Below are 20047 nucleotides of genomic sequence, written 5' to 3'. Positions count from 1 at the left end.
GTGCTACCACCGAACAGCTGGAAATCTGAGGGCATGTTTACCTTGTGCAGTGGAGCACAAAGCAGAGTCCCTGAAGCTACCGGAGACCTGGGCTGGAAAGTCCATATGGTGCAGTCCCATGCAGGCGCACCAGCTTGGTTCCCGAGCGTTATAGCCGCAGTCCCGCAGATTTCTGCCGAAGGAAGGAGCCCTGCTGAGCGTTTATTACCTCTGGCACAGAGCCACAAGCCTGCCGCTCTCCTGCCTCTGGACACTGGCCTGCCTCCAGCCGCCCCGCGTCTCGCGCACATCCGCTGCCCTTCTGGTGAGGAGGAAATGCGGAGGGAGCTGTACAGGCTGCCTGACCGCCTCACCCAAACTTGGAGGGTTTAATGGAGAGCTGGGAAGGTAGCCCATGTCCCCTGAGCCCTTGTGCAATACATTATTGACAGAACTGTCCTTCACTTGTAATTTCCTTTTTATGTATTCATTTCTTCTGTAAGCGGTGTGTCTAAACTCTTTAAATGAGAGTAGACAAGAGCTGAGCCAATTTTTGATAAATTACTTTTAATTTTTAATCAGTTTAAAACTCCAAGGTCATTTATTTTTAGGTACATCACCAAAGCATCCAAACCTGGAAGACATCTTTATGTCTGAAGTCAATTAGGAATTGCAGTGACACTTACACTAAAGTATCCATCAGTAAACAAGCTCCAGCCTGAAGGAATTCCTTCAGAGTATTTCAGAGGTCTCAAGAAAAATTCTTTTTGGCATGTTGTTTGATACTAGTGCTGCTAAGCAGCCTTTATAGCCAAACACCTAGGTGGCTGCATGCAGCAAGTTTCTTTTAATGTCATCTAGTGTCATTCGCCTGCCTGACAACATGGTGGCCTGCCACTTGCATTCCACGTACCAGCTGCTATTCCCAAGGATTGGAGGATTGCTGAGTCTATGTTATTTTTAATTTTTGTCTATGAGCTTGTATTGTATTTGGAAAAGCTCAGAGCAGCTTGGCCAGTACCTTAGTAGTGTCTCTCTCTGACTCAAAGCACTTAATTTCTGGCAGATTTTTTGGTATCAGTCTCTTACTGGTAAATCTCATTTGTTTGTGTAATCTCATTGGTGTTAATTGTATAAGCTCTCTTGCTCATTTTCACAGCATTACCTACCATCTTATGAAGTGTTTCAGCAGTGCATGATCAAATTCAAATTCAAATTTACGTAAAGACCATATTCCCTACAAGAGAGGGAGGTAAATTTGAGTCTCGACAAGAAATTCAGTTTAACTCTTTGTCTCCATTTTGTATTGACTGACTTATTTTGTAAAGCCATTCTTTTTAATGATGCATTGAGGTCACATGGATCAATGAATACGTGTTTTCTGAAGGAAAGCCAGTATGATTTTTAAAAGTTTTGTAAGTGACTGTATTGGTTAAATAAACATCAATTCATATGCACACTCTTCTGCTGAGATGTGAGGAAGGTGTTCAGTAACATTTGAAGATCTCCTTGTCATAGACAATATATCTTACTCTGATTTTTAGTTCAAACCTATCTGCGTTGCTTGGCTTTTGCTAATGGGACCTTATCAATTTATATATTTTCTGTTGTGTTTTCATTTTGCAAGAAGGGTAGCAGTCATCATGTTAGATTGGGAAGAAATCACTGTGCCATTTCATAAAAGATTTTGGAAGGACATCTAAAAGCAGATGAGATTCTTGGGTGCATTCTATTTAGGTTGTATAATTGTGGTGCTATCAGCAAGAGCGCTGTCACGTCTGATAGTGTTCCAGCAGGATTAGTGAAGTAAAATGTCCTACTGACATCAGCTATGACTATTGCATGTTACAATGGCCTTCAATGCAAAGGTCTTGTAAGAAAGCATGTTTGCATTGCTGTACTATGTGCTTTTGATTTCTACTTCACTTTTTTTAAGATTTTGAAGATTCATAGTCTCTATGAACATAGAAAAATACATTTGACTTCCTAATGTTACTATAATATCTGCCTTCACTGATGGTCTCTCATAGAATCTCATGATGTTTTGTTTGAAAGTCAGAATAAAATTTACCCTGATAGCTGAATTCCCTGCCAATGACACACACACACCCAAAATGCTTTCTGAAAACAATGCAAGAGAATTAAAACTGTCTGAAACCCAACAGCCAATTCTACAGATGAAAATAAACTTAATTCCACTTTGGAACAAGCTGTAAAATTTTCCAGCTTTTGACAGAAGCAAAAATCCACAGCATTTTATTTTTTGAAAGTCCACCTTTTTTGTAGTTTTAATAAAGTCTGCACTTCAGCTAGGAAGCTGACTTCCAAAAACTCATGAAGAACTTGGGGATATTACAAAGAATCTCATCATAAAGTTGCTGGCAAGCCAGAAATCCACCCACAATGAAATGCACATGAGCTTCATGTCCAATGGCAGTGGGGAAAGCTTCACAATATAAGTATGTTAGAAAGGCTAGAAATTCTTACATCCCCAAGCTGTTTCCTGGCTTCATCATCGCATGGCACTGTCCTGCCAGGGCCTGGTATCTGGGAATCTGGGGGATTAGGAGCTATGAGGCAGCCTGAATGACACCATTGCTTTTACAACTGTGCCTATATTTCTGTAAATCTTCTGTTGAAAGGCATTTCTCCAAAATATTTCCCTTATATCAAATAGGCATTTTCTGATGAAGCACTAAAAAAATTAGTATTTCTTCCAGAAATACAGTTCTGGAAATAAAGTACCTCTACTATGTGCTGCCCTTGTATCAAAAACACTGAACTGATAACTGTCCATATACATCTGTATGAAACAGAAGCGAATTCTTATTCACACTGTAGACAGGACTGTTGGCAGTCAGAGGAAAATACATGATTTTCTATTTTGTACACAAATACAGAGCATAGAATATATTCATGACATCTTATGCCAAGTAAAGACAAGACATATATTTTCTTTTCTTTCTTTGGAAATCCAGTTTCCAAGTAACTTTTTAATTATACTCTTTTGTAATGAGATCCCATAAGAAACAGTTCCTTAAAAGATACAATTTCTTTGCCAGTAATTGTTTGTGTAGGCAGTGATGTCCTAGTTTTAGAATCATAGAACAGTTTGGATTGGAAGGGAGCTTGAAAGGTCATCTAGTCCAACAACCCTGCAATGAGAAAGGACATCTTCATGTAGGTCAGGTTGCTCAGAGCCCCGTCCTACCTGACCTTGAATGTTTCCAGGGATGGAGCATCTACCACCTCTCTGGGCGACCTGCTCCAGTGTCTTACCACCCTTATTATAAAAAATATCCTTCTTATATCTAGTCTAAATATACCCTCTTTTAGTTTAAAACCATTACCCCTTGTCCTATCGCAACAGGCTCTGCTAGAAAGTCTGTCCCAATCTTTTGCATAAGCCCCCTTAAAGTACTGAAAACTGCAATAAGGTCTCCCCCAAGTCTTCTCTTTTCCAGGCTGAAGAACCCAAACTTTCTGAGCCTGTCCTCATAGCAGAGATGCTTCAGCCCTCTGATCATTTTTGTGGCCTTCCTCTGGACCTGCTCCAGCAGGTCCATGTCTTTCCTGTGCTGAGGACTCCAGAACTGGACACAACACTCCAGGTGGGGTGTCATGAGAGCAGAGTAGAGGGGCAGAATCACCTCCCTTGATCTGCTGGCCACCCTTCTTTTGATGCAGCCATGATATAGTTGGCTTTCTGGGATGTGAGCACACACTGCCAGCTCACATCCAGCTTTTCATCCACCAGTACCCCAAGCCCTTCTCAGCAGGGCTGCTCTCAGTCCCTTCATCCCACAGCCTGAATTGATACCGGCAGTTGCCCTGACCCAGGTGCAGGACCCTGCACTTGGCCTTGTCGAGCCTCATGAGATTTACATGGGCCCACTTCTCAAGCTTGTCTAGGCCCCTAAGGCATCCCTGATGGTGTTCCGTCCCTCAGGCATATAAGCCACACCACTCAGCTTGGTGTCATCAGCAAACTTGCTGAGAGTGCACTCAATCCCACTGTCGATGTTGTTGATGAAGGTATTAAACAATACTGGTCCTAATACAGACCCCTGAGGGACACCACTCATCACTGATCTCCATCTGGACATTGAACCATTGACCACTACCCTCTGGATGCGACCATTCAACCAATTCCTCATCCACTGAACAGTCTAGGTGAGATTGACAGATCAGTAGTTCTCAGGGTCCTCCTTTTAACCCTTTTTAAAAATGAGTGCAACATTTCCCTTTTTTCCAGTAACCGGAGACTTCACCTGACTGCCATGACTTTTCAAATATCGTGGGAAGTGGCTTGGCAATACATCAACCAATGCTCTCAGGACTCTGGGATGCATCTTGCCATAGACTTCAGGTTCCTCCTGTGTTCATGAAGCTGGTCTTCTCTTACAGTGGGAGGGACTTTGCTCTACCAGTCCCTGTCTTGTGGTCAATGGACTCAAGAGGTGTGCAGGGAGAGGTTGTCAGTGAAGACTGAGGCAAAAAGTTGTTGAGTACTTCAGCCTTCTCCTTGCTCGTTGTTACCAGTTTGCCAGTCTTGCTCATCACAGGGGGTACACTTTCTTTGACCTTCCTTTTCTGGCTGACATACCTGTAGAAGCCCTTCTTACTGTTCTTTGCATTCCTTGCCAAGTTCATCTCCAATTGCACCTTGGCCTTCCTGACCCCACCTCTACACAACTGGGTAGTGTCCCTCTACTCTCCCCAGGATACCTGCCCCTACTTCCACTCCCTGTGCATCTCTTTCTTGCCCTTTAATTTGACCAGCAGGTCTCAACTCAGCCATTTCAATCTCTTGCCCTCCTTTCCTTGTTTCTTACACCTGGGGAATCAGGAGCTTTTGTGCTATGTGGAAAGTGTCCTTAAAGACCTGCCAGCTTTGTTCTACTCCCATGTCCTGGAGGGCAGTTTCCCAAGGAGTCCCATTAACTAATTCCTTGAACAGCTGGAATTTTGCTTTCCTAAAATTCAGGGTCCTGACTTTACTGTAGTAAGAGTGTAACTTTAGACTATAACTGTTGGTTGAAGCAGCATTGTCTTTTTTAACAATATCATTGTTTTTAGCTGTTGAGTAATATGTGCATCAAAATTTTTATATTTGTGTTGCCATTTAGCTCTTAGTGGTTTATTCAGCCTATCTGAGCCATAGCTTAGTCACTTAAGAAACGTGGAGGTTTGGCACTTAAGAAATGTGGATTATCTGCTGGTAAACAAGTGATGCATAGTTCCCTTCATTGTTTTTTCTTCTATTCTGAATAAATTGAGGTCCACTAACACTTTGTACATTGTTTGCCAATTCTTTGTAGCTTCCTTTTTTCTTACAGTGGTATTTAATTAGTGTCTAGCCTTTTACAACAGTAAGAAGTCGCTCATGTTTTCTTGTGATTCTTTTCTGAAATTATTGAAGAAGCAGCAGCCTTGGAAGAGAGAAGTGCAGAAGTGAGGCTTCTGACACCAACTAATTTCTTTTATTTGTCACATTCGACTGGGTCCTTTCCTACAAGAAGTCCTTTGCCTGCTTGCTATTACTGTTAATTACACAGACTGGTTGGTCTCTGTAGAACAGAACCACTGAATTAAATATACGAATCACTCCCTAAATCTCTCCCTGGTTTGCCAACATGTCTGTCCTGATAAGCATGGCCCCTGGCTATTCTATAAGTTCTTAATCAATGTTTGAAATACTGAAGTGTCCCCTTGGAAAAAATCCATTTTTCTATGACTCTCTTAAAAAAATCTTTACATCACCCTGTTACCACCTCAGCAGCATTGCCTGACTTCATCTTTAGTTTAACTGTTTCTGTTGTGATCTCTACTCATGAATTAATGAATATCTACTTCAGCTATCACAGTTCTCTCATTCTAGATCATTTCCTATCCACGGATATATGATGACCATTACTTGTGCTGGCTCAAGGACTCATTGCAATTACAATTCAAAATCGCTCTCCGTTTTCAAAATTCTCTAAAGTCTTGTTTCAACCTGTTTCTCTGGCCCTCCCTGTTCTGTTCACAAGGTCTTCACCTCTTTCTTGCCCTCTTTTCTGACTTAAGCATATTTCATCATATTTACAGCTCTGGGTTTTTCTCCCAAAGGTAAACACTGCACTCTGCTACTTATCAATCAGTCTCGGTGTTATACTCTCCATGCCCCTGGTTTTTGTCCTGGTTGTGTAGACATAAGCCTTCCTGACTACCTTCCCCCTCCTCCTACCTATTGCCTTCTCAGTGATCTTTTGGCTTTGAAGGCTTGGAAGCAGCTATGATTATACTAATTGTTCTTTCTTCAGGCGCATATTGCATGTGATCAGCATGTATGTCAACTGAACTCTCTGAGTGATACAGGGAACAAGTAATTTTTACTATTCTCAGTTATAAGTTTATTGAAAAAAGTACTTAAAAGTAATCCCACAGCAGCAAAAGGAATCAAGAGGAGTGGGAAAATGATGTAATTTTGTAATATGCTTGCAGCACCCACTGTTTTAGTTAGAAGTCTGGTTTTCAAATATATTTTTCAGTATTTAACTGATTTCTGCTGGTTTATTTTTTCTTTTCTAAATTGCTGTATATTAAATGTTTGTTTGCATTTGTATTTATTGGAGTTTTAGTTCTTTTAAATCCTACCTGCCACAGCTTTTAAAAGAAGTGGAGGATAATTATATCCATAAATTTTGTAAGTCATTTCTTGTAGTGGAAATGGATTATTTTTAAAGGTTTGTGGAAGAAAATGATGTCTTCAGTCAGGTAATAAATTCAGACAAACTTCTTCCCCCTCCCTCTTTCTTTTGCCTGTTTAGCATTTTCCACTTTTTTATTCTGTGATGTACAAGCCTTCACTGGTTAATTATGTATATATTTAGCTACTGCATGTGTTGGGCTTATTATTGTCATCTAATTAGATGTAACTCGAACTACTTGCTTCTAGAAAAATCATTAAAAATTCTTTCCTAATGACCTAGAGATGACAAAATGTCTGTAAAGTGTGAGGAAGCAGACAAGCACAGGAACATCGCTCTTAAAGAGTGTTAATCCAGATGCTGCAATCATCTAATTAAACAATATTTTGCTGTCATTAACATTTTCACCAAGGAATTGCAGTTATAATTTCTTTGTCAGCTGTCTCTAGCTCACTTTACCTTCAAAACTAAAGTGCCATATAAAAACACTAAATTGGATGGTTTAATTAAAAAGTTTTTTTTTAATGAAGAAACATATCCAGTATTTCTGAGATCTCATTTACTATGCCTCAGTTTTATTGTTCAAGTAGATTAGTGTCACAGGCTTGCGATATTTAATATTCAGCCTTTAATATTAATCTCTGTAAGCCTACTTGGGGGAAAATCTGAAGCTTCTGAGAAGGTATTGGGACTACCAATAGCAGTACAGGTTTATGTTTTATATTTATTTAGCTAAAGAATAAACCAAATAATTCTTGCTGGAAGGACCAAACAATTGATGAGATAGATGGCTAAATATATTCATCTGCTGACTTCACTCTGAAAACAATCATTGTGAAGCCAGAACTGATCAAGAAAGCATTCCTAATAAAGTTAAACCACTAATATTTATGCATGTTTAGAATTAGGGATTTGTAATCCCATTATAGGCCTAGATCACTGTCCTCCACTCAGATAAGCATAGATGTGTGGTCTTACCTCATCATGTAGGTTTGGTCTCCTTTCACAATTTAAATGATGGTTCAGCTTCTTGAGTTATTTTTATTTGTTGATATTAAAAATAAAATAGTTGAATTCAGAAAAATTGATTAATAACTTTTTACTAAACAAATCAATATCTATTCTCAGTAGCTAATCTCTTAATAAATAAAATGTGTTATAAATATTGAAGTAAGAGAAAAGTAATTTTTTTTTTTTCACAAGACTATGGTTATATTTATCAAATAAATAGTCACTAAACATTCACTGTTTGTAATTTATCCTACCTAAACTGAGAGATAAACTGCTTCAAATTATTTCTGATTGTGGGGTAAAAAAATGCACACAAGCATTACTGCAGTGTCCTGACATGGAGTTAATTCCACATGATAATTTGTTCATGTGTCCGTACTATAAGTAACCTATCAAAACCACACAGCAAGGGAGAAGTCATATACAGCAGCTAAGATCAGGATTGCTTTTTTCTTGCTCTATTCACATATTTATGATTTCCCCATGTGGAATAGGAACAAAGTGTCAAAATCTTGCTGACTGATTATTGAAATAAAAAATGAAATTCATTTCAAAATTAAATAATCTCAATATGAAAAATCTCAATTTTGAAATAAAAAGTAATTTTGGGTAACCCTAAATTTCCTTTCAAAATTTTGCAAAAGGATGTTCTTGCCTTTCCAATTGTTTCTGTAAAGTGTTTTCAATTGAAGGTTTTTATTACTGTGGGCTCTTTTCTATAAAACTTTTTGATTCCGAAGAATCATCATTTTTGCTTATGCTTTGTAATAGATTACAGTCACCTCAGTCTTTCTCTTTCTGAATCTCAAAATTTTTTTAGTCTGCTGTCTACATAAGCACAAATGTCTTTCTTTTGTGAAAGCTTTTGCACACTCTTCTGTTAATTGAGGATTCTGATGGTGAGAAAAACATTGCTGTATAAAGGTATAGTTTTATAAAGGCCACAGTTTATAGAACCTTAAATTTTAAAACCTTAAGAAACTTTACAAATATAAATTAATCAATTCCTTGCCAAATAGGAAAATAATACTCTGATACGACAGATGTGGAAAATGAGGGAGAGTTGTTTCACCTCATGAACCTCCCCAAAATACCCTAAAACAATTAATATTCTGCCACAGAGTACCATTCCTTTTCCTTCCTCACACAGATAAATACTGGTGCATTTCTTCTTTTTTTTTTTTGATAAATTCTCAATCTATACAAGAATGGTTTTGCATTAATTCATTGATAATAAAGAAATTTTTTTTGTTTCAATCCATCTTTACTTCTGTGTGGCACACAGTGCTGGTGTTGCTTTTTAAACAAAGTTGTATTTGTACCTAGATTAATTTTTTGTATTCTTGTGAGCATATAGGGGTTTAAAATTTAAAAATGAGGACACACAGTTGTTAACAATATGCAGTTTTCCTGTTTTCAGTGAAACTATGTACAAAATAGAAACATGCTTCTTGTTCATCAACTTCTGTTGAAAAAAACAAGGTGTTTGTAGAGCAGTGAAAGTTTCACATTTCATTAAAGTAGAGCTGATTTTTGTGCAGAATTGCAAATGCTCCTCAGAACAAGGAAGCCTGTGTTTTCCTGTGCTGGGTTTTGTACCCCAGGAATCTGTCCAGAATCTGGAAGGAAGCAGTTAGTGAGACAGGGCTGTAAATCTGCTGCAGGACTGGGAATTGTTAACCTGGGTTATTTCAGTCTGCTAATTATATTATATAAATACACACACACATATATTTATGACCTGATTTTGTTTTTTAAGACTCATGTTGCATATTGTGTGGTTCTCAGTAAATCAATATGGTGGATGGTTCTGTACTGAGCAACTTCATTTGTCTTATCACTGAAATGTTAGATACTACTAAATACCAGCTGACACAGAAATTAGAGCCTTTCCCAAACACACTTTTCCTGGTGATGTATTAATGATTTTCAGTTCACTTCAGCTGCAGAGTGTTCTTGTGAAACTGTATTTAAAGGCGTTTTTTGCATATTTGAGCTGCTGGGATGGTAGCAAAGTTTCTTTCATTATGTTTGGAGAGAGTGGCCTGGGGCAGCCAGCTCGGTCTTTTAGGGGGGAGAAAATGTTTTTTAATTTTCTAAGTGGTTATGAAATAGATTTAAAGCAAACATTAATTCATCCACTTGGATTCCGCTATTGCAGTGAAATTTCACCACTTCTTCAGTGAAGAAGAGCCGTGGGGAATAATGGATTAATATGGTATATCTAGGTTAGACCTAGATTTGCAAACCTCAAATTTAGCCCCTTGCTGTTGGTCTCTCATTTAATCTTTGCCAGCTAATGATAGTGCATGCAGCTGCTAGGAAAATAATAATCTAGTGGTTTTAAATTTCATTATTCATGCTATGAAAATAGCTTCATGGAAATAAAAAAAGGAGTTGTTTATTGGCATATGGTGGGTTTTAGTTGATTTTGAAAGCTACTGTGCTCTCTCTATTATGGTGATTTCTGTGTTGACTTCTGATTCAAGACAAGTCCATATAAATGGCTACTTTTGTCTGAAAGATTTATACCTGTTTCTGTCAAGTCGTGGGAACTGGGAACATGTGATGCAACAAAAGTAACTGCTAGATTGTTTTTCAGATGAAGAAGTGGACACTACTTCCTAATCCTTAAAACACTTTCTTTCTTAATAGGACGAACATACAATGATCTGAACCAATACCCTGTATTTCCATGGGTTTTGACAAATTATGAATCTGAAGAGCTAGACCTGACCCTTCCAGGCAACTTCAGGGATCTTTCAAAGGTATGCTCCAATTCAGTTAAAGTCACCCAGCACTTTTAGGAATAGATTTTATTTTATATTTATAGTCTGGTTAAATTAAGTCTTTATCTTAAATTCAGAAAAGTCTGAAATAAGGTTCTCTATTTTAGAATTATTCTATACTGAATCTTTACACTATGCTGCTTCCATGTCCCTGACTGATCTGGTTCCAAACCTGCAACTCCTCCGTACCTTCTGACCTATGGATCATGAGTGCTTCAGACCACTTGATCTCATTAATGATCTCCCTTAGTTTATGAAAGCTGACCCTTTGGAAATAAAAAGCTTGGACTAATTTTTTACTTTCTTTTGCAGTGACTAGATGAGTAATATAAGAGCAGCACCTCCTTTTGGTTTAGTAATTATTCAGTAAACAACTATTTCATATTTTAGACCCCGGAGTATCTGGTTCTTATCATTATTTGTGGGTTTTGCCCTCCAACTGGACCTGGGCAGTTAGTGCTTTATAAAAATACAGTCCCCAGTATTTATTTCTCTAATAGCACCATCCCACCCTGAGTATCTCACAGTCTCATATCCCTGTTGGAAAGAGCGTGCTTGCAATACCTCCAGATGTATTGTAGCTGTTCCTGGAAGCCTGCTTTTGTGAGACTTCCAAAATAATTCGAATAGGACTTGATTGCATAATAGCAGAGACACCTAAGTTCTCTCTCCCTTTTTTCTTAGATAAATAAGTAAATAAAAACAGAAATTAAACTACATTCATAGTATGCCTCAAATATAAACAAATTGGTTGAGACGAGACTTAAGTTATGTAGAAAGTTCTGACCTTTCACAATATTACAGGCATGTTTCACAAATGTGTTTTCCAGTTCTGTAACACCATTGTAATCTGTGCCAGGAACAATAAAAGAAAATCCACAGACATGAGTTAAATAAAGACCAGTGATCATCTTGCACTGGCTTATGAGTAACATGCTCTAGCTCTGGGCAATCCTGCTTCAGCAGGGGAGTTGGACTAGATGATCTCTATGGTCCCTTCCAACTCTAGAAATTCAGTGAAATTCAGTGAAATTCAGAATTGTTTATAGTGATAAACCTTTCATTAAGATGCTTACACTTCTCAAAATCTCTCAAAGTTACTTCTTTCTAGTATTAATAGCAAAAATGAAGTGCAACAAGATTAGACAGCATCTCATGAGTCCTTCATTAGGTACTTAGTTTTGGTTGAATCCAAATTTTTATGGCAGCCTATTAAAGTATGTAATTGCTACAGGAAGTAGCATGATGGTTGAATAGATAGGTTTTCCTCATGAGTTACTGAAGACTCATTATGGAATTAGTGCTTTTATAGCTTATTAAGTATCACTGCACTCATAGTAGTGCTCTCCCTTGAAAGGAAATGTAAAATCAAGTTCCCGGTTATTTATGGTACTTCAAGAATCCATGCAATGTGCACGGCAGTATTTTGCCTGAGGACCTTTTCTTCCCTAGTTTGATAACTGCATTCTCTTATTCAAAAGCTACCAGTATTTTCCTCTGGAAAAGCTAGGTTTTTGACCACTAAAAAAAAGCCTACACAGAACGAGTTAAGGGAAATGGCCTTTTCCTTTCTGGCAGTATCTGGGCTGCATTTATCCCATGGATGTGTGAGAAAACACATGTGCAATCTGTAAAGTGTTGTGGGATCCCTCAGGATAAAAGGGGTGTAATTGCCATATTTTTCCAGTGTTTATTATAATATCATCTGATAGGTTTCATTTCACAATGGTTTTAAAAGGAAAAATAGATTAATGATTTTTTGTAAAAGGCAGTGGCCGGTTAATATGAAATGCCTTACTTTGTGCGCTCAGGCTGTTATGCATTACTTGCATCCTGTTTCAATTTGTGCATTATCAGTAAAAATCTTCAAAATCAGAATGTATCTGAAGTATTTCCTTGGCAATTCTGTTTTCATTTTTAATATTATCCTGTATCTTTAAGTAGGCCCTTTCTTTCCTTGTTAGGGAGGTAAATCCCGAGTAGCCTAGAGCTTAAAAGCAGGAGTTAGTAATTTATTGTTCACGTTATTGAAGTGGGGTGTGGCATCAAGCTTCAGCCAGACCTCTGGGGCAGGCACACACAGTATCCTTTCCTTGAGGAGCTACTTCCTTCTGTCAGATTTTACCCTGCAATGGAGAAATGTTCCTGCATATTTGATGGCAAATCTGAACCTCCAGCTAAGCTGCTGATGGATAAAATCCCCTTTGTTGATTCCTGACCTTCTGTCTTCCCACAAGTTTGCCCTTCTTAGGTTTCACAGAGCCTCTGTCCTTAATATTTAGTAATTAATACCCCTAAAATAACCTTTTCAAAGAACTTATACTTCTAACACTATTATGTATGCGGTAAGAGCCCACTAAAGCAATGAAATTAAAGGTAAAACTACCTATCACGATTTGCTTTATCGGTTTAAAGTAACTTTGGTAGTTAAGCATAGATACCAAATCTAACTTATTTTAAAATAATTTGTGTGATATCGTGCAAAGTTCATAAAAAGCTGTGCTGTCAATTATGATAATTGACTGTACTCCTTTTGAAATTTTTAACCTTTGGTTCCTAGGCTTTATGTATAAAATATGATACACCACCTTTGCAATATCACAACTCCTCCAAATGTAATTCATATGTTTTGTGAAAATGCAATTAGATGTGTTTGGTTTGCTCAGGATGTCAGTGACAGAGTAAAACATATGCCTTTTGCATTTAGCTCAAGCTTAAATATTTACTTCTCTGCAAAGCTGTCTTGAACATGTAACTTTTCCTTTCCTTCCATTCAATTTTATTCTGGTTTTACGTAGCACTCCTTATTGTGTTACTTTTACATCCAATGTTACTTGTTCTTGCAGAACAATTATATTTAAATATTAGTGTGAAAGTTCCCCAGAACTGTTTGGAAATTCCCCTCTGAAGGCTTTTTTCTCTTTTTATATATAATTTGAGATTTAAAACCAGGGCCCATGGGCATGGAGGGTCCTGTAGCAGTAGGATATATTGGACCTCTCATTTGATTAGACAGTGTAGGCTCAAGTTTTATTCATTACATATACAAGGTTAAAGGTTATATTTATTGTTTGACAGGATGAAAAGCTAATGAAAGAGGCTGTCATAGATACATAGATTATCTTTTCACTATCAAAACACCAGGTGATCTGCTTATTTTCTCCTTTATTGAGATTTCCTTTAGAATACCTATGGCATTAAACACTAGTACGGGAACCATGTATGCAGCCCTTACTGTACACTGAGGTTTTGGGGATTTCAGCACACTTAGAATGTGATGTGGTTGGTTTGTGCCAAATTGTATGACTTTTCCTCCTAGATTTTAGTGAATGCATGGGTTTGACATGCTGCATTGTCCCAGCTCATTAAAGTGTAAATGGGAATTTCTCCTCATTTACTTCCAGTCATACATCCTGTTAAATAAAATGATTTCTTCACCAGGCAAAGTAATACTAATATTGACATGTGTATGAAACATCACACGCCCATTCATGGAGTGGAAAAAATTATATTTTGTTAATATAGAAGGTGTTTGACTGACGGGTGGTGATAAGCATAACCACTTTTCCTTATTACTGAGCCATTTCAAGAAAAGGAAGTGATAAAGCCCCAAGGCTTCTAAATGTAATAATGCAAATGAACGCATCGAAGTGTGAATATTTCAAGGCAAACCACACTTAATACTTCCAAAAATGTGTGTGCCGTGGAATGGAGTTTATGCGCTTATCTAGAGCCACTCTCACTTGAAAAATGAAATCAGCTTCTGTAACTTAAACTTCTCTCTTTACCACATGCAACTCTACCATCAAAAGAAAAATAAGTTTGATTCTCATTTTATTTAAGCCACACAATTAACCATTTTCTTAAATAAAAAATTAATTTACTGAGTGAAACTCTGGTACTTTGAATCTGCCAGAACTCTTATTTTGATAATATGAATATTTATATGCTGAAGAAAAGCTGTTTACAAATTTGGATAAAATTAAAAATTATTTTAAACTTTAAAGTACCATCCTACAATGTCCTACTTAAATGTTGTTTTTCGTGGGCTTTTTAAATAAAAAAGCAAACAGTCAGGAAAAGCTCAGTCTGTATTCAGCCAGAGCCAAATAAAGCCACACTCAAGATTTCTTTTGTACCCAGCTACAATTTTGTGCAGTACATTACGATAAAAGAAGATATAAATAGATAAGGTAGCTGCTGCATGAATTAGAGTCAAGATAAGCAGAATATTTCAGTGGCTGGATAAATAGGATGCTACATTCAGTTCTGCTCTCATGAGAGAATGTAGTTCTATGAAGATAGCTGGCAAAACAGTAAATATTACATGAGCTAGCATAACATGTCCAGTGGATATAAACACTAGATGTATTGACAATACACTGGTTCAAAGGCCAGATGTCTGAAGAGATTAGCCAGATAAAAAAGAATGACAGGAATAGCAGAGCGTTTTTAATGTTAAAGTAAATTCTTAACTTTATTTTTAAATGGAAAAAGAAGCATAAAATAAACACAAACAGCAGCTTTTAGTACATCAGAAGTGAAGTGGCTGAATAGGCACTGTCATACAGTGAATTGTTTTGCTTGGCTGGAATAAAGAATATCTTATAAAACCATTTTATGAAAAGTTAATATTATTTGATATGGGTCCTTACAGAGGACTTCTTTAAATAAAAAGAAAAATGGTGTGTTTTGAAAAAGCATTTTCTAAAAGATTATAGAAAGAACTTTTTATTTAATGTTCAGAACAATTTGTTTGACTGAAATTCAGTTTCCCTACTAGTCTTATGGTAAAGGTACTGGACTGAGCCTTAATACATGGATTGAGCTTTGCCTTTGTATTGTTTGTGCCAGTCATTTTAACTAGTTAACACAGCAGTAGAATTCCATTGAAATGGAAATAAAATTATTTTCTTCCATTATGTGAAGATACAGGGATTGATCCATAAATAAAATTTAGCTCCTTTTTATAGCCATGATGTCATGTTAAAACTTTAGTAGATGACTTTCTGGACTGAGAATGACACTGTAATGCTATGGAAAAGTGACCAAAACTCCATATACCCTACATATTTCACAAGAGATGTGAGAGACACATGCCTCATCAAAGTAAAACTGGGTTAGTTGCTAGTTTGTACAAAAGTCTTTACCAAAAATGTTTGTACTGAAGGATAAACTGTTATGATTTCTTTGGATGAAAGCATTTTGCCCCATGGACATTAAAAAAACACTAAGGAAGCCAGGGGCAGACCTCTCTGAATTTCTTCCATGCTATTTTATTTATGCAAGTTTTTGCTTTCTGAAAATGCCTGGTCATTTGGTACACACCAGCTGATCTATTTGTGATTAATCAACAAGTTTTTAAATTGCACAGTAAAAAAAGGAGATATTTGAGCACTTTCTGTTAGCATTTTCAGTGTGTATACTTTCAATGTGTAAGTTCTCTCCTTTGATGTGCGGAGGAGTGGTTGACATAGGAGTTTCCACCACTCCACAGAACAGGAGAAAAGGGGGATCAGATGTTCCTTGTATTTCTTCACTACAGGCCAGAGGTAACTGATGTAACTCTGACCCAGAAGCTGCAGAGTTGTATGAGCATGGGCAGCTCCCTGTGCTCCTCCCTGTGCCGTGCTGCGCTGAGGTAGCTGCACTGCTTCTGACATTCCAGTTGCTATGTCTGCATCAATGGTGCTGTGTTTGCACACCAGCCTCTTTAGAGCCACCTCAAGGATTTCTAGCATGGGTGTATTGCAAGCCCTAAGCAGTTTACCTGGGAACATTAGAAATCTTTGTGGAATGACAGAAACAAGCCTTCCTCTCCTGCAACCCAGGCTACCATCTGCATCCCCTTCCCTGGAAGTGTTCAAGGCCAGGCTGGATGGGGCTTTGAGCAACCTGCTCTAGTGGGAGGTGTCCCTGCCCATGGCAGGGGGGTTGGAACTCAATGATCTTTAGGCTCCCTTCCAACCCAAACTGTTCTATGATTCTTTGATCACTAGTTCATCCAATCCAGGATCTGTCCTGAGAAGTCAAGATGAGACTTTCTAGTTGAAGACAAGCTCTATCTCAGCCCCTTATTTCTTTCTCTTTCCCTTCTCTCTGGGGCAAGGAAAGGTAATTCCCAGAAAAGATTCTTCCCAGAGATTTTCACATGAAAATTTCCATACCGTACAAGAAGAGAGATGACTCTCATGATATCTCACTTAAAGAGTCCATTTTATTCAGCAGATACTTTGTGCATTTCAGCGTTTTTCTTCAAATGAATCCTAAAGTAATTGAAAGAAAAATTAATTCTGACTCTGAAAAGAATATTGATGAGGATGAAGGTAATCTTCAGAATACAGCTTTTTAGGTTTATCATTTAATAAATTGAACATGTGTCTTCTGAAAGTAGATTATTTTAGCTACTTGTGCAGGCATTTTTACATGAAAATGAGAATGTAACATCTTACAACCTTATATCTTTTATCTTTTAAATTGAAATAACACTTCGTGAAGAACCTAGAAAACATGATGGTGTATTGGCAGTAGTGTTTTATGTGACTTTGGGAAATTATTGTGAAGATAATGAAAGAAAGTACCTTTCATTAAAGATAACAATATATATATATAATTTTTTAAGAGTTCTTTAAAGCTATGGGTTAAACCATCATTGAAATTTTGCTGGTCTATAAAATGAAATACCTTGTAATTGTTTTTGAGCATCAGTTATGCTTCACAGTTCCTGTTACTGTAATCAACTTACAGTAAAGAATGAAAACACATTGCTTATTTGATGAAAGACATCTGATCAGCTTCAAATATATTTTGAAAGGCCTGGAGTTTTGATTTTCAGTCTTGCATTTATCACCATATCCCTTCTCTACTGTGCGTTCAGACATGTATGTACAATAATATTGTGACAGATGACGTCTCTGTCTTCCGTAGGCTCAGAATTCACTGTAGCGTAGGGCATGGTGCGCCTTCACAGTGGAGGGAACTGATTCTCAGGGAGTTTTTCCATTACAAAATGCAATCTCACCCATTTGTCTGCCATTTTGTGTTTCCTTCTCAGAGGGGATAAATGTTTCCTGTTAACAGAGTAGGGTGCGAATTACTGCTTTAGCTTTTAAAATGTGTAGTTGGGGACTAGAATTTGTCCTGCCAGAGAAGTGGATGCACAGTACCTTAATGAAGGTGGTACGAGCAGGTCCCATTTAGTCCCCAGGGTAACCCAGAGCCCTGATATAATTTAGGAAAGTAGACATATCTGTGTACAGTTTGTCAGTCTAATAGGAAAAGTATGTCTTTAAATAAGTTACTCTTTCAAGGAAGCGGTTGAACAAGCATTTTTATATATTGGCAACTTATAGGCTATAATAATGCCAGCATGTTTCCTGACAGTGGCAGTTTGTGTAACAAAACCAAGTATAACAAAAATGCAAATATTTATTTTTTCTTCTTCCAGTAGTCAGGAAACAGGCCTGGAAAGCGTTAGGGAATAGCTCATACTTCTTTTTCAAGAATGTTTTGTGAGGTCTTGCGGTGCAATCTGCACCAGATAACACTGATCCTTAGGGATTACTCATACATTTTACACGTATGAGAAAGCTATTAACATCTCCGTGACACAGCAAAGTATAAAGCAGCCAGACTGTTTCATGTGAGAAATACTGAAATCATAATGTTTTAAAATGTTAGAGTTCATCAAACACTGTTATTTAAGAACAAGCTCTAATGTGTAAAATTGGAAAACATCGTGTTCTGTGTCAGGCTTTTTAACAGCCATCTCAAAAAATATAGCAGCACTGAAGGAATAAAATACTTTATTCAGCTTTAAAATTGCTCAGTTACATATGTAGTGTAGTGAAACACACTGATTTGACCTTGCACTGGTATTTCCATTCCAAATGACTCAGTAGAAAAAATGTGTGGTGGAATGAAATGCGCGAATACCTGTTAGTGTTTTGAAACGGGTCAAAATCCATGAGTATATGTTTTTTTTCAAGCTGCAACTCCCTTAATAATATAAATTCTAACTTTTAATTTTTGATTGGTACAAATCAAGTAATTGTTTAAAATTATAATAAGTTTATACAATTATTTGGTGTGGAAGTCTCCTCTCCTCTAAGTTTTAACCTCTGTGTCTTTGGTTAATTTTACTACAAAAGCTAAGATCTGAGATTCTTTGCAGGTAGGCAGTAAATACAGTAGTACTATCTCATCTGGAAAAAACAGATTTAAGATCACTTATATGTTTATCTCAACATTTTATTTACTTTCTGTTGTATTTTCTTTATGCCAGTGACTTTTGTATCACACAATAACAAAGGCATTTTGCAAAAAAAAATCTGAGATAAAGTGGGTTAAATAATCATAGAAAAGCATTTCTCCCCTAAGCATACACATCAAAACCAACAGTTCCTACTACTGTCTTAGATTTCTTTTGGTTCTACCTAATTTGTATAGACTGTCTGTTAAGTCTGCTCGGAATGGAGTTGTCAATAATTTCTAAATTCTATTGTTTTTAAGAACAAAGCTTGTTTGTTTCACTCAGTAAAACCTGGCTTTGTTCAGTCAGAAAGTAGATCCAGTCCTGCAGGACTATGCATGGTTTTTAAGTATTTCTGCTTAGGATCACCAGACACCGTCAGCAGTTCCGCGTGAAATCTTTTCATCATGAACTGTGCATTACAAAGTATCCTGTGTGAGCAAAAGTCAGTTTTCATTAGCTGCGCGATTATGGTGAATGACAGCAACAGAAATATTAGTTTGGCCTCAATGCATTTAAAATGCAGTTTTAGAAGTCTATTTCCAGAACAATGTTATTGAATTAATTGGGAAACAACTCATACTTCAAGAAGGTCTTGAAAGTTTGCAGATGTGGATCACTTATATTTGTCAATTAAAATAAGGAAAGTCGTAAGACTTTTAGTACACAAAACCTTTGAAAAGGCATTCTAAGATTACAGCAATCTGAAGGGATTACTACGGCATGGAATGAGTTTGGTTGCAGAGTCTCCAATGTAGTGAATCTTAATGCAGAATTAACCTGTGACATATCAGACAGGCTGCCCTTCAGCTGATAATATATTTGACCTCTTGTCCCTTTGCAGCCTATCGGTGCTTTGAACCCAAAGAGAGCAGTCTTCTATGCAGAACGGTATGAGACATGGGAAGATGATCAGACTCCACCTTATCATTACAACACCCACTACTCTACATCTACTTCTACATTGGCTTGGCTTGTTCGCATTGTAAGTATTTCTGGATCCTGGTTTTCATTAATATCTTTTTCTACAGCATCTCTTCTGTCACTTACCACTATTTCTTTTTTTTCCTTTTTTTTTTTTTTTTGATTATACTGAATTTTTTTCTTGAAAATGTGTAAAAATTTTACATTAAAATGGTACAATAATACTTGCCAGTAATTTTTAACAATATTCCTTGTAAAGAATAAGCATAAAGTACAAAATAAAAAACTCCGTAAGTCTATTATAATACAAAACACAGGTTAAAATAAGAAATGATAATCTTGACTTTCTTCTGTGTAAACATGTTAATCTTTTCTTTTCTTTTATAAAAGTACATGAGAAA

The 20047-nt window shown here is 37.0% G+C and overlaps 1 protein-coding gene across 9 annotated transcripts in view; it reads left to right on the top strand.

Moving 5' to 3' along the window:
- Positions 1–20047, top strand: part of NBEA (neurobeachin) — a 506029-nt gene that overhangs the window by 406144 nt on the left and 79838 nt on the right. For all 9 annotated transcript variants that reach the window (XM_014965903.1, XM_014965897.1, XM_014965904.1 and 6 more), the window contains 2 exons: positions 10338–10450; positions 19567–19707. In XM_014965903.1, the coding sequence (XP_014821389.1) occupies positions 10338–10450; positions 19567–19707 (254 nt within the window). The remainder of the gene's footprint in view (positions 1–10337; positions 10451–19566; positions 19708–20047) is intronic.

This window comes from Calidris pugnax, unplaced genomic scaffold (genome assembly GCF_001431845.1).
Source record: "Calidris pugnax isolate Ruff unplaced genomic scaffold, ASM143184v1 scaffold20, whole genome shotgun sequence".
NCBI classification, from domain to species: Eukaryota; Metazoa; Chordata; class Aves; order Charadriiformes; family Scolopacidae; genus Calidris; species Calidris pugnax.
Note: the sequence above shows the minus strand (reverse complement) of the source record. Positions and strands in the feature narration are given on the sequence as shown.